The sequence below is a fragment of the Phragmites australis genome, chromosome 8 (genome assembly GCF_958298935.1).
Source record: "Phragmites australis chromosome 8, lpPhrAust1.1, whole genome shotgun sequence".
Taxonomy (NCBI): Eukaryota; Viridiplantae; Streptophyta; class Magnoliopsida; order Poales; family Poaceae; genus Phragmites; species Phragmites australis.
This window is the reverse complement of record NC_084928.1, coordinates 4,985,954-5,000,019: the sequence shown is the minus strand read 5'-3', so window position 1 is coordinate 5,000,019 and position 14,066 is coordinate 4,985,954. Positions and strand designations below refer to the sequence as shown.

The 14,066-nt window shown below is 55.5% G+C and overlaps 1 protein-coding gene across 1 annotated transcript; it reads left to right on the top strand.

Moving 5' to 3' along the window:
• The first annotated feature begins 817 nt into the window (after positions 1-817).
• On the top strand, positions 818-2,646 carry LOC133926390 (UDP-glycosyltransferase 73B4-like). Its single transcript, XM_062372319.1, has one exon. It carries the CDS (start codon positions 921-923, stop codon positions 2,400-2,402), a length of 1,482 nt encoding a protein of 493 aa, XP_062228303.1. The 5' UTR covers positions 818-920; the 3' UTR covers positions 2,403-2,646.
• The last annotated feature ends 11,420 nt before the right edge of the window (positions 2,647-14,066 follow it).

Here is a 14,066-nt window from a genome sequence, read left to right as displayed (position 1 = left end):
TAAATTTTCATAATTAGGTGTTTATTAATCGTATTTGATATAAGACTCTCTGGATTAATTTAAACCATTAGATGTTCGTAATAATGAGTAATCTAGATTATTTTTTTTTTGAATAAAATAATAATTTTGTGACCTTGAGAACGAACATAGTGACTTATTTTTTCCCTAAATAATAATATAATAGATAAATTTTATATTCTAGCCCCAAAAGCAAAAGAAAAAACAAACTATCACAATCTAAAAATTGATCCTTACAATACAAAGCTAAATTATACTACAAAATCCTCCAACCCATAATATAATGTGAAAAAACTTCTTCACATAATCCAAATTATAACAATCTATAAAAAAAAAAAACAACAATCTATAGAAAAACAAACCGAGGCTAAGCTCTACACCCACCCAAACCCCAAAATATAACCTCCTCGTCGGTGGGTTGCTTACAAAGTCGTGGTTCAACTGACCATAAGGCATTCCGAAATATCTAGCGTTGTTCATCTGATAACCATGTTATAGAAGTTCACCTGCTAATTCACGTGCGCGAGCTGATAAACTCACATCCTCTTCTGGCAGACCCTCTTTTCCTTTTTTAAATTTCTTTCCCTCCATTGCCTTTCAATTTTTGAAAACTTTTTAACAAACTTTTCTGTTAAAACTTTTGAGAAAACGTTTAACTTAAATTTTTGAGAAACATATTTTTTTTAGAAAATAATTAGCTCAAATATTTTAAGAAAAAAATAAGGAGAAAAAGCTAACGACGTCTCGTCATTATTACAGCAAACTGCCGGACAGGGCAGTACACCTAACTACCTGTGTGGCTATAACCCGCACACAGAACACCGTACAAGCCACGTGATCCACGAGCGCGCACGGTCATAGCAAGTCTCGTCACCGCACCAGCTCTCGCCTCCTCGATCGCCATGGCCGTCGCCGCAGCCGACGCGCGCGAGGTGCTTCCTGGCGCGGGGCGCGACCACGTGGTGGTCTTCCCGCTCATGGCCAAGGGCCACACGCTCCCGCTCCTCCACTTCGCCGCGGCGCTCGCCGTGCACCATGGGGACGAACTCCGCGTTACGGTCCTCACCACCCCGGGAAACGTCGCCTTCGTGCGCCGCCGCCTCCCGGCGCCCGTCCGCATCGTCGCGCTCCCGTTCCCCGCGCACCCGGAGCTGCCGGCTGGCGTCGAGTCCACCGACGCGCTCCCCTCGCGGTCGCTATTACCGGCGTTCCTGCGCGCCACGGCGCTGCTCCGGGAGCCCTTCGCGGGGTACCTGGCCTCCCTCCCCTCTCCGCCGCTCGCACTCGTCTCCGACTTCTTCCTCGGGTTCACGCAGCGCGTGGCGAGCGAGGCCGGCGTCCGCCGAATCACGTTCCACGGCATGTCGGCCTTCTCCCTGGCCCTCTGCTTCTCCCTCGCGATCAAAACGCCTCCGGCCGCGAGCGTCCACGACGGCGTCCCCTTCCGCGTGCCGGGATTCCCGGAGAGCGTCACGATCACAGCGGACGAGGTCCCGCAAGCTGTGGCGCAGGCGGCCGACGTCGACGACCCGGTGACCCGGTTCTTGGCCGACGAGGTCCGCGACTGGGACTACCGCAGCTGGGGCGTCCTGGTGAACAGCTTCGCAGCGCTAGACGCGGACTACGCCGCGATCCTCGAGTCGTTCTATCTCCCCGGGGCGCGCGCCTGGCTCGTCGGCCCGCTGTTCCTCGCCGCCGCCGAGTCGTCCGAGGGCGACGACGACCCGGAAGGCTGCCTCCCGTGGCTCGACGAGCGGGCGGGGCGTCCCGGGTCGGTGGTGTACGTATCCTTCGGCACGGAGGTCCACGTCAGCGCCGCGCAGCTCGACGAGCTCGCGCGAGGGCTGGTGGACTCCGGCCACGCCTTCCTCTGGGGCGTGCGGTCCAACGCGTGGGCGCCACCGGTGGACCCGGGGTCCGACGGTAAGATTGTCAGGGGGTGGGTCCCGCAGCGCCGCGTGCTGGCGCACCCGGCTGTGGGAGGGTTTGTGAGCCACTGCGGCTGGAACTCAGTGCTGGAGAGCCTCGCCGCCGGCCGGCCGATGCTGGAGTGGCCCGTGATGGCCGAGCAGGCCGCGAACGCGAAGCACGTGGCTGACATCATCGGCGCCGGCTTCCGCGTGGGGACGAAGACCAGCGGCTCAACGGCCGCGGCGGAGGCGCTAGTCGGCAGGGCGCAGGTGGCGGAGAAGGTCCGGGAGCTCATGGACGGCGGCGAGGCGGGGCGGAGGATGCGCGCCAGGGCCGAGCACGTCCGGCAGGCGGCGCGGGCAGCTGTTGGCGAGGGCGGGACGTCGCGGCTGGCGCTGCGGCAGCTGGTGGATGAGCTGCAGAGCAGCCACGACGGCGGCGACGGCCGGCGGAGCGATCAACAGTACGAGTAATGCCAGTAGCAATCGTCAAACGTGTCGATGGCGCGGCAGGGCCCATGCATGGGCGAGGGCGATGGAGATTTCGCATGAGCCCACAGGCCACAGCCACAGATCACTGGCGCAGTTCAAATCGTTTGTTGTTTTTTTCCATGGGCGTAGCCGGGCAGAGGGTTACCTATTTATATTAAAATAAGTGAGTTGCTAATTTTCCATGGAAACAAGTATATATTTTACTCGATAACAACAACAGTTAAATAAAGATCTAGCGACTGACAAAAAAATTGATTTATAAGTGAATAATATTTTTCTCAGTAGGAATATATATAATTTCGTAATGTATGACAAAAAAATTGATTTATAAGTGAATAATATTTTTCTCAGTAGGAATATATATAATTTCGTAATGTATAACATAAAAAAACCTCTGACTGAGTATAAATAAAACGATAGACACACGATCGGATGAATAACACGTCGAGTGAAACAAAACTATGATTTTAATCAATTGAAACATAGTAAATCTGTAAAAATAAAAAGTAAAGCCTAGACAAGCGAAATACAAACGACAACAAGGTTTTGGGAAAAAAATCTCTCAGGATGAAGTGAGCAAAATGCCAAGCTCCCCATTGCAGCATCCTCCACTTTTCTCTTGGCCATCGGCTGTTGTGGCGACATCTTCAAGGATGGATCCATAACAAAATTTTCGTTATGATGGTGACGATGAAGACGATGATGGACGGTATGATGGCGACGAGAGATAGCATAACGCGTCAATTTTCGTCTTCGTCCACTTCCTTCTCGGTCACATCCCGTCTCGCGCCGTTGTCGTCGACAACACCGAGGTCGCCCACATCATCCACCTCTGCGCACTCCGCTGAAGCAGCCCAGACTGCTCCTATCAACCCCTATGGCGAAGGCGTCCCCATTCTCCTCTATATCTACCAGGCCGTTCACCTCCTCAACAGTGCCGCTCCAAGCTTCGATGGCGTCTGCGGTCGTGCGTGCCACGTCGCTGGCGCCGACGCCAACCGCTGCCTCCACACCGAACCACGGTGTGGCGGACATCGACTACGCGAAGGGCGACCGCGCGGCCATCTCGCCAACCACTGCCTTGAGCGTATCACAGTCCCTACCGTCATGGTTGGGCGTTGTGAAGCACGACGACATCAAAGTCGAGGCGCCCGCCAACCGTTTGACGAAACGCTCCGACTCCGACTTCTCTGTCTCGGTCGGCGACAGCGAGCAGGATGCAGCGCATCTCGTCGTGGAACTCCACGCGGTCGACAGCGCCGCTGTGGTCGGGGTCGAACTGCTTGAAGTCAGCATCGTGGTGTGCGACGACCTCGGCAGGGAGCGAGAGGAACTCGGCGCGGAACATGACGATGTCGCCGTTGGCGTCCAGCGCCGCAAAGCGCGCGTCCACGTCGTCAAGGCGTGGGATCTCCCCGCAGTGTTCCCCATCGGCACCACGACGGCGGTGAAGCGGTTGCAGAAGGCCATGGGAGTGGCATGTCCACCGGCACTGCGGGCACGAGCCGCGGTGCAGCTGCACGCGGAGGAGCGGTGGGTCGTGTCCGTGGGGCCCTACGAGCACCACTCCAAGCAATCCGGCAAGATGGACGGCTATGGCGTGGTCTTCCGCAGCCCACTCGCGCACGCGCGGCCTGATCGGTGGCCTCCACCACGACGGCCTGCTCAGCCAGTTGTAGTGCGCGTGCCGCTTGGCACCGGGGGAAACTCGTCTCATGATGATGCGGTGCGGGGGAACCTCGTCGACTGGGTCTTTCTTCCACCGGTGATCTACTCGACAATGCCGTTCGACGTCAACGACAGCTGGTCGGGCTCCGCGACCGTGTTCCTGGACAGCACGCCGGCCATCATGTACACCAACATCAACAACTAGGATCGGCAGGTGCAGAACATGGCGTACAAGGACCTCTATAACCGAAAGCAAATTCTATAGAACTGAGTTTTATGAAAGACCTTATTCTTTATGATGACATGTGTATTCACTCTATTTCTCAGCCCAACTGTTAGATCAAAAGATGTTTAGCTGAATGAGGATCTTACGGAGATATTTCGTAAGAATGTCCTATATACTTTGCTTCTTACGGAGATATTTCGTAAGAATGTCCTATATAATATAATTTGCTTCCTCTCTGACCCTTACCTCCGGGAGTGGGTCAAGCCGGACTACAACCTCATCATCGCGTCGGGGCCTAGGATGAACACCGCGTTCAAGAACGGTAACGATGACAACAGTGACTACGCCAATCAGAACTCTCTCCATGCTATGCTAGATATCTCAGTATCTAGTAGCATGGACTCCGATGATAGCTCCTCAGTTGAGCTGCCAGTAGAGTCAGACCACAATGTGGAGTGGAGGAATCTGATCAGATGGCTAATATCTAGGAGAAAGAAGTCCATGTATAGAGCAGTTACATCCCCTCGAAGATCCAAGAGCAGAGGGCTTAAAGGCTATCTGGAGACGATCTGGAGCAGTAAGATTACTTCCAACGGTTTCTCTTCGGGGACAAAGATCCTGTCGTGAAGGGATTTTCGTTCTCTTCAACGTTCCAACAGTTTCCCTTCACGATTCCCGTTACGAAGGGATTCTCAAGATCATTTCCTTCAGAACGGGATTCTCTCTCCTTTCCTTTCGCGATTCCCCTCGAAGGGAAGCTATTGGAGATGAGAGAAAATAAAAGGAATGGGAACGGAGAAGTGAACCGAGAAAAGAACGAAATGAAGGGAATATGGTTGGAGATGGTCTAAGAACCAAATGGACTATAGTGCCATTGCTCTAGAGATCCTTCTTGAGATCAGTAAGTGGAGACCACCATGGAGAAGCTTTGACTACGATTAGCTTTGTGCTGCAACTGACAGATTCAGTTCAGAAAATTTGATCGCGAAGGGAGGGCATGATGAGGCATACAAAGGACAGCTTGCTGATGGACTCTTTGTGGCAGTGAAGAGGTTAACAAAAGGCGGTAACAAAGAGGGCATGATTAGTGATTTCTTATCTGAGTTTGGAATAATAGCCCATGTTAACCACCCAAACACAACACAACTCTTGGGGTTCAATGTGGAAAAGGGCTTGCACTTGGGGTCCGTTTGGATTCTTTGCCAGGCCAGGCTATTGCCTAGCTAGCCTTGATGGGCAAGGATAGCTATTTGGTAGCAGTCTGCAAAACTTGCTTTGCCAGACAAACTTTCCTCCGTGGGCAAGGAAAAGGTTGCTAGGCCCGGTGAGCAATTCGGCTCTCCCGCGTTGGCAAGGCAAGCACGCGGGCGAGCGAAAAGCGAGCGAGCGATGGGGAAAAAATGGCGCGAGCGCCCAGCTCACCACCCTCAAGTCCTGTTTACCACCAGCAGTGACCGTGCATCCAATCCAACCCAATCCACTCGAGGAGAAGGCTACTCTGTTCATCACTCAATGCTGGTAACTTTCCCCTCAACATGCTCTCTCCCATCTGTTCTCCCTTTCTTCCTCTCTAAATTATCTCTCCGAATACAGATATGGTCCTCTTCACTTCCCCTTCTAAGCTCCTGATCTCTGTGCTTGCTGCTCCATTGAAGGTAATTTCAATTCCTATTTTTCCTTGCAATTATCTATGGAATTGATACAAAGATTCATTTCTTTTTCTACAACTGATTCGTTCCTTTGGATCAATTTCTATTTTCCCTCGCGATTGGCTATTTCTGTTTGCTACGGCTTTATGATTGGTCCCTCCTTTTCTTCATGGTGGAGTGATGCTTATATAATTTGGGAGTTCCTGTGTTCAAAAATTATAATTGCTTATTTGAGGTAGCAATTGAAATCTTGTTGGATGCTAATCGTAATTGATTGCACTTATTAATTTTGGTAGTTTGATTTCCTTAGTAGAGTTCATAAGCTGTTTGGTAGTTTGATTTCCTTCATAGAATGCAATTGATTTTCACCGATCAGAATGTGTAAAAGAGGTCCAGCTAGGCTCTGCACTTACACATCACGCTGTTGGAGTACTCGGTTGCATCCTTTCAACTCTTGCGCGTGTAGTATGTTGACTGCACTTGTTTTTTTTGTTTCAATTCATGCACCGGTAAGTTAGTTTCAATTCATACTAGACAAACAATTGAAAATAGTTGTTATCACGAGCTTTGTTCCTAGATCAGTGATTGGGGAAATTGTTGTAGTTGTTTGCAAGTAACTTCAATTTGAGACTTTTCTTTCCTCTTGACTGTTTATTGTTCATCTAGATGGACAACACATTGGAATTGAACAGAAAATTGGCTTTTATGGTTGCATGTATGGTGGCATATTGGGCAGTAATCACTTATCTGCATAATAAAAGTAGTCCAGTAAGGTACTCTATTTTGGAGAGGAATAGACACCGAATGAAATACCTTGAGAGATTGTACTATGGTCAGGATTCAGATTGTGTTAATCTTCTTAGAATGAGCAAACATGTATTCTTCAAACTATGCACCAAGTTTCATTCTATGGATGCATTTCGGGATACATGGCATTGCACGGTTGAGGAACAAGTTGCCATGTTTCTTCAAACGGTAGGCCATAAGAAAAAGAACAGGGACATAAAGTTTCATTTCACAAGGTTCGCTGAAACTGTTAGTAGATATTTCAATGAAGTTTTGTATGCTATTGGCCAACTTGGACCTGAGATGTTGAGACATAAATCAACAGATGTACCCTCCAAAATTAGAAACAACCCAAGATTCTACCCATATTTTGAGGTATGCTTCACCCTTTCTAAAGAGAACATGCATAACTGATTTAGTAATAAATAAATTTATAAGCCTTGTTGATTTGTACAATCTAGGATTTTATTGGTGCTATTGATGGAACCGATATACCCTGCAATGTTCCAACAAGAATGGCAGATCGTTTCCATGGTAGAAAGCCCTTCACAACCCAAAATATGCTAGTAGATGTGGACTTTGATTTAATGTTTACTTATGTGAGTGCTGGTTAGGAAGGATCAGCACTACCAATCCATTCACGTAAATGGTAACGAACTTGACTGTATGGTGGCAAAAACCCCGGCATTGCTGCATATCCAGCATCCGCAAGATAATACTTACCTAGCATAAGTTTTAAAAACATCAATCATGATTTGTTGTATCATGAAAATGCATCAAAAGGTGTAGGCAAACCTTCTGGAACACGGAGCCCCATACCCCACAAGAACTTTTCAACTTGTGAGAGAGCATTTGGTACTTTGAAGAACCGATTCAAGGTCCTCATGAGTAGACCCTTGTCGGTGACACAGGAACCAGGGGTCCCCGAGTCCCGAGGCCAGATCAGCAGGTTGCCACGTGGCGCCCTCCTGCGGGGGTCATCTCCGCGAGGTACGAGAAGACAACGTGGAACATTGAGCATCTGCGCTAGTTCTATCCCTAGGTGGACATGTTTGTGCTCGGCCCAACCAGACCGGGGGTCCCCCCGCCTAAGTTGGCCGGGGACTACCACCAACCATATAAGTCACCCAATCTTGTACAAAATTATCAATACATATTCTCATTTTCCAGTTCTTATTTCAAATTTTATTTCAAATCTTTTCTCTGGAATCCATATGTTTAATCTGTCTGGTGAGATGCTCGATTGCGCGAGAAAAACACGCTCTCTCATTTTTCCCGTTGATAAAAGAATCCCGACGGTATGCGCGCAGGCAGTTGCCGCTGACCTAAGTCTGTTGTGGTAGGCTGTGGTGTCCGGTGCCATGGCAGTACCCCGAGCATCACCGAGCCTCTGGGATTCTCCGATAATCCTACCGCTTGAGCAAAGAGTGGTCGGGACCGCCTAGACCCCAGGGGTGGGCTGTCGGTGCTCGGTCTGGTCAGTCCTTCTAGGGCGCCACCGAACTATATGACCTCTTGGTTATGTCTCTGTCTGTATACTTCACCGGTCCGGGTATTCGAGAGGTATCGGGAAAAAATGAGAGCAGTCTATAATGAGTACCGCACTAACAGAGCGCACCAAACAAAGAATCTTTTCCTATTTTCTAAAGCTTACAGATCAACAATCAAGAATAAAGTAGCCCGACTGCAAGGGCCTCAGTGCCCAGGGCGCTGCTCGAGCCTATGGGGTCCTCGGGCAGTCCTACCACTCGGGCATGAGTGGTCAGGACCGCCTAGCCCCTGGCTCCCTCTCATACTTTCCAGTGCTCGGGCATTCCGTACGAGGGAACCAAGTTCCCGGATACCCCGAGCTCGGAGCGCGCACCCCTCCTGGATCGGTCGGCCGAAGGCTGACAGCTGTCCGGTGAGTGGCTAAAGTCATACAAACTTACATTCTTACTTACTCCGTAAACTATTGTCCCCGAGTTATCCTCGGGACCCTCGCATTCTAATCTGTTCGGCGAGATGGTCTCCTCACGCACAAAACCCTGCCCACATGCTCGCTTTTTCCGGAACGACAGAAACAAACAGTAGTCAGGTGTACCGTACGAACAACGATATTTGACCGAAGTCCTTCATGGTGATCGTGGTGTTCGGCCAGATTGGCAGTACCCTGGGCACTACCGAGCCTCTGGGGTTCTCGGGTAATCCTACCACTTGAGCAAAAAATGGTCGGGACCACCTAGACCCTGGGGGCGAGCTGTCGGTGCTCGGTCTGGTCCGTCCTAGCCTAGACACCACCAAACTGTGGGGACTCTTGGTCGTATTTCCGCCCGCACGTGTCTCCGATCTGCTTGTTTGAGAGGTCACAAAGTGAAAAAATGTTCACTGGTCGTGGCGTGCTCCGTACTGGATCGACCTATCTCCCGAGCAAGGAAGTTCGTACCTTTGTCTCTTGACTTAGCAGTTGCGGACTCGCGAGGGCTCGGGGGCTGAACGCTTGGATTGGTCCGACTACTCGTGCGATGAGTGGTCGGGGCGACTACACTCTCGGGAAGGAAGGTCGGGCTTGGTCCGGCTAAGTACTTCTCGGGGCATCAAGTGAAAAACAAAAGACAACATAAAAACCAACATCAAGACAAACATTGGAGTTGCGATCCCGAAGAAAGGATTCTATTTTATTAAAAAAGAACCATTCGGAGGGGATCACTCCCATATTTACACAGTCAAAAAAACAAAAGCCTAATCTAAGTCAGTGAGCTATGAAGGCGGCGAGGAGGCTTCGCTGTTGCTGTCGCTGCTCGGTTCCATCGGCGGATCCCGCGTGAAGCATGCCGCCACCTCGGCGGCGACGCCCTGGATAGCCTCCCGGGCGGCCCCTTCCTCGGCCTCGACCACCCCCTGCCGGACCGGCTCCAGCGAGAAGGTGGGGTCTCGGCTTCGGTAGCAGGCAAGGACGTGCTCGGCCACCGCTTGGGTCAGAGCACGCCCCTCCCAGGATGCCAACTCCCGCACAGCCCGGGGAAGAGCCTTCAGGCGCCGGCTGATCTCCTCGAAGCCAAGGGCGAGGTGGCCGATGGTCTCTTGGTCCATCCCCTTCTCGCCCATGTTGACTCGCCCGAGCCCGGCCACTCTCACGGACCTCCGTGCTTGACGAAGGATGTCTCGCATCATCAGCTTCACGTTGGCCCGCTCGGCGATGACGGTCTCGAGCTCGTCCTTCGCGATCTGCAGCCGCTCCTCAAGGCTAATACCCTCGATCGCGCTGGTCGCCGGGGCTTCGGCTTGTCCCCGCTTCACCTACTCAGCAAGGGCAGCAAGGGCCCGCTCCCGGGCGACCAGCTCGGCCTCCCATTTGGCGATCTGCTCCTCCTGAGCAGTAAGGGCCACTGACGCCGAGGCAGCCTCCGCTTCAGGCCGAGTAATCTGCTCCTCCCGGGCGTCCTGAGCCGTCGCTGTGATTTCGACGCCAGTCTCGTGGATCGTGACCTCTTCCTCCCGACGGTGGACTTCGGTGCGACCCCGCTCGAGCTCGTCGTTCCGGCGGGCTAAGTCTGCCCGGGCGGTCTCCGTAGACTTCTCGCGCTGGCCGATGGCCTCCTCCCGAGCACGGACCAACCGCTCCCGAGCAAGGAGCTCCGCGGCCCGTCGCCGCGACGCCTGCTCCAAGCAGCTGGCCTCCTCCTGCGCGGCGACAGCCTCGTCGCGCACCTCCTCCAGGGCCTCCCGTTCCTCAGCCACGCGCGCATTGCCCTCTCGTGGGTTGCGCGGGCTGAGGCAATGCGGGCCTCCAGGAGCCGGCCAACCTCTTCTAGGCGCCCCCTCTCCTCGACGAGGGCGGCACGGTCCCTCTCGAGCTCTGCTCGCTCCGCCGCCACGGCCGCCTCCAGTCGCTCTATCACCTCCCAGGCGCTTCCAAGCACGTCCGGGAGGGGTTCTGCGGCCTGGTTGGACGACGGTCGGGCGCTGGGTCCCCTACGAGCCCTCTTAGCAGAGGCGCTAGGGTCTCCGATGGTTGCCACATCGGCACCGCCCTCGCTGTGGCCACTTGGCCCGCCCTCGAAGTGCTCGGGGCGGGCTCTGCCGGCGTCGGCTGCTCGGGCACGGCCGCTGCCCTCGGCTCAGGGCAGGGCGGCGCCTGCAACTCCGGTTCGGCCGGCGCGCTTGGCTCAGGCGTGAGCGCGCTCGGCTCGGGGGCGGGAGCCAGCCTCGGCACGTCTGGTCGCCTCTGGTCTCCAGCGGGGTCCTTGGGCAGCCTAAAAACAGAAAATGTTAGTACCCTAACTTACATCCGGGCAAACACTCTCGGAGATGAAAAGGCTTACGTAGATTTCGGTCCGCGGTATTGCCATCGGGACTCTGGAATCTTGAATTCCAGGCCCTGCGGCTTCGGCCCGGGGTCCGCTTTCCTCCTCTTTGGCGGGGGGCTCTATCCCTCGGGCCGTTGAGGGGTCGCCGTGGAGCCTGCCTCCGGCGGCAGGTCGTCCCGGGCGCTCGCTGTGGCGCCGCCGGCCCGACCTTGGTCTTCGGGCTCCCGCGCCCTGGACATGGCCTCCATCGCGGACTCCGCGCCCGACGACTGGCCGCCCCGGCCTCCCTCCTTCGCACCGCCCACCGCCGGCCGCTGCTGTGGAGGCGACGACGATGACGAGGACGACGGTTGGGGCACGAACGACTGGGGGCGTTTTCCTTTGTCCCCCGGGGCAACCGCTCCGCTACCGGTGGTGCCTCTCCCGCCGGCCTGATGGCTGCTGCCTGCGACAGCCCCACGGCCGGCCTGCGGCCTGCTGCCCGCGGTGTCCCTGCCGCCAGCCTGCGGCCTACCCCCCGTGGCGTCCCCGCCGCCGGTCCTCTACGCGCCACCCGTCTCCTCATCTACCCCGGGAATCTGGATAGTCCCGGGGTTCCGACGCTCCGGACCGTCGACCAGACCCTGGGTGTCGAACTCGGGCAGCGTCGCTTGCAGCGCCACCCGGCCCGGGTCCGCGCAGAGCGCCAACTGCTCCCGGGGCAGGACCGCCCGGGTGAGGTCTTCCACACCGGTCACCACCCGTAGCAGGGCCTTTAGCGCTCCCTCATCCAGGTTCTCGTCCTCGCCGATCTAGGTCCTAGTAATGTCGTTGGGGCCCGTGTACATCCAGGCGAACCGGACCCGTTCCCACAGGGGCGCCAGGCGGCGGCGCAGATAGTCCGCCACCACCATCACCGACGTTAGCCTCGCCCAGCGCAGGTCATCGATGCGGTTCAGTACCGCCCGCATCCTCACGTCCTTCGCCGGGGCCGCCTCCCAGATCGGCCTGTGGGGCTTCGCCGCCATCTCCGGTAGCGTAAGGCGGTCGTAGGGGCTGACGTCGACGTAGACCCAGTCGCGCCGCCAGTCCTCCCACTTGCTCTGCAGTATCTACAGGATGTATAGCTCCGTCAGCCCGTCCCGCAGCCGGAAGTTGCAGCAGCCGATGACGTGCACGTCGGATGATCCCCGCTTCTTCACGGCCGGCCGCAGGACGAAGAAGTGGCGGAACAACGCCACCGACGGCGGCACTCCCACGAATATTTTGCAGAAGTGCGCGAAGATGGCCAGAATGACCACTGAGTCTGGACTCAGATGGACCAACTGGATGCCGAACGTGTCCAGGACTTGGAGGAAGAACGTCGAGAACGGCGGCACCAGCCCGGCCGCGATGAAAGAAACGAAGACGACGATGCGCTCCGGCCGGTCCATGATGGGCGGGAAGCTTGCCGGCCTCACCACCGATGCCTCCCGCTGGCCTTCGGGCACCATCAGTTTACGGACCTTCTCCGCCCCCTCCTCGTTGACAATCCTTGACTCCGGCAGCACGCTGTCGGGCCCCTTGTCACAGCGGCTGCTTCCTGCCTTCGGCATTTTGTCGAGTGTGGGGAGTGTGCTGGAATAGGTTGGGAAGGAGAGCGCTGCGGGCCGAATGGAGGGCGAGATCTCTCGAGCGCAAGGAAGAAGAAGGAAGCAAGAGTATTGATCACAAGAATGGCGTAAAGGGGCAACGGTTCACTCCCCTCTCCTTTTTATAGCCTGGGGATTACAAACGACGCCTGCCGCGGCGCATTCGGCGAGACGAATTTCCTTATTCGGCATGGGCGCTAGGCAAATCTCCCTCGATCCGTGCGGTTGCCAGACGCACTATCCTCGATCTACGCGGTTGCCACGGGCGCCGCCCGCCTCGTTATCACGCGCCTCAGGAGTTGGATGGACACGCGTCCGCTCGGTTCCCCACTGGGCCGTACCAGAAGCCTGGGCCAGAAAGACCAGCGCCTAAAAACAGGCCACGTAGCTTCGGTGCTGGGATCGGCCTCGATGAAGATGAGGGTCCCATCCGCAGTCTCTGAGCCATCGCGTGCTAATGGGCCTGGGGGCTACTGTCGGTGACACAGGAACTAGGGGTCCCCGAGTCCTGAGGCCAGATCAGCAGGTTGCCACGTGGCGCCCTCCTGCGGGGATCATCTTCGCGAGGTACAAGAAGACTAAGTCCTGGGAGAGGGTGCTTGGGGCCATGAACAGTGGTCCTCGAGTACCCGAGTTCTCCGATGACCCGAGAAGACTAAGTGCTGGGAAGAGAGTGCTCGGGGCTACGAACAGTGGCCCCCGAGCACTCAAGTTCCCCGACAACGAGACAAGCCGAGTACCGGGAAGAGGGAGCTCGGAGCTACGAACAGTGGCCCCCGAGCACCCGAGACCCCCGAGGACCCAAGGGAAGTCAGTTCCGGGAGAGAGTGCTCGGGGCTGTGAACAGTGGCCCCCGAGCACTCGGTTCCCCGAGGACCCAAACAGTCAGTTCCGGGAGAGAGTTCTCGGGGCCGCGAACAGTAGCCCCCGAGCACTCGGTTCCCCGAGGACCAAGAAAGGGTATATCCGAGAGAGAGTGCTCGGTGCTGTGAACAGTGCCCCCCGAGCACTCAGTTCCCCGAGGGCCTAAGAAGTCCTTCGCCAGTGGCCCCCACAGAGGTCCAGCGGTGAGGTGTCAACCAGTGAAAGGCCCGATGCTGAATTTAAGAGAGCGCGTGGCCTGTCACCTCCAACTGCTCCTCCACGCTTGCTGTTAGTCCCTGCCATGGCCTGGCAGGGAGGCGTGGAGATATTTAATGCATGGGTCCCATCGCGGGACATCCGGTGCGCCTCGGGATAACATCGCGAAGCCCAAGGCGCCCTGCCTGCCGCCCTGCTGTGTCAGGCCTGCTCTGACCGGGTGGGCGCGCCGGGCTGCTCGGTGGCTGCCCGGTGGGCCCTCCCCGCGACACCCGTTGAAGAACGGCATGATGACCTACAAGACCGGACGAGGGAGCGCGTTTTCAGTCCTCCCCGTC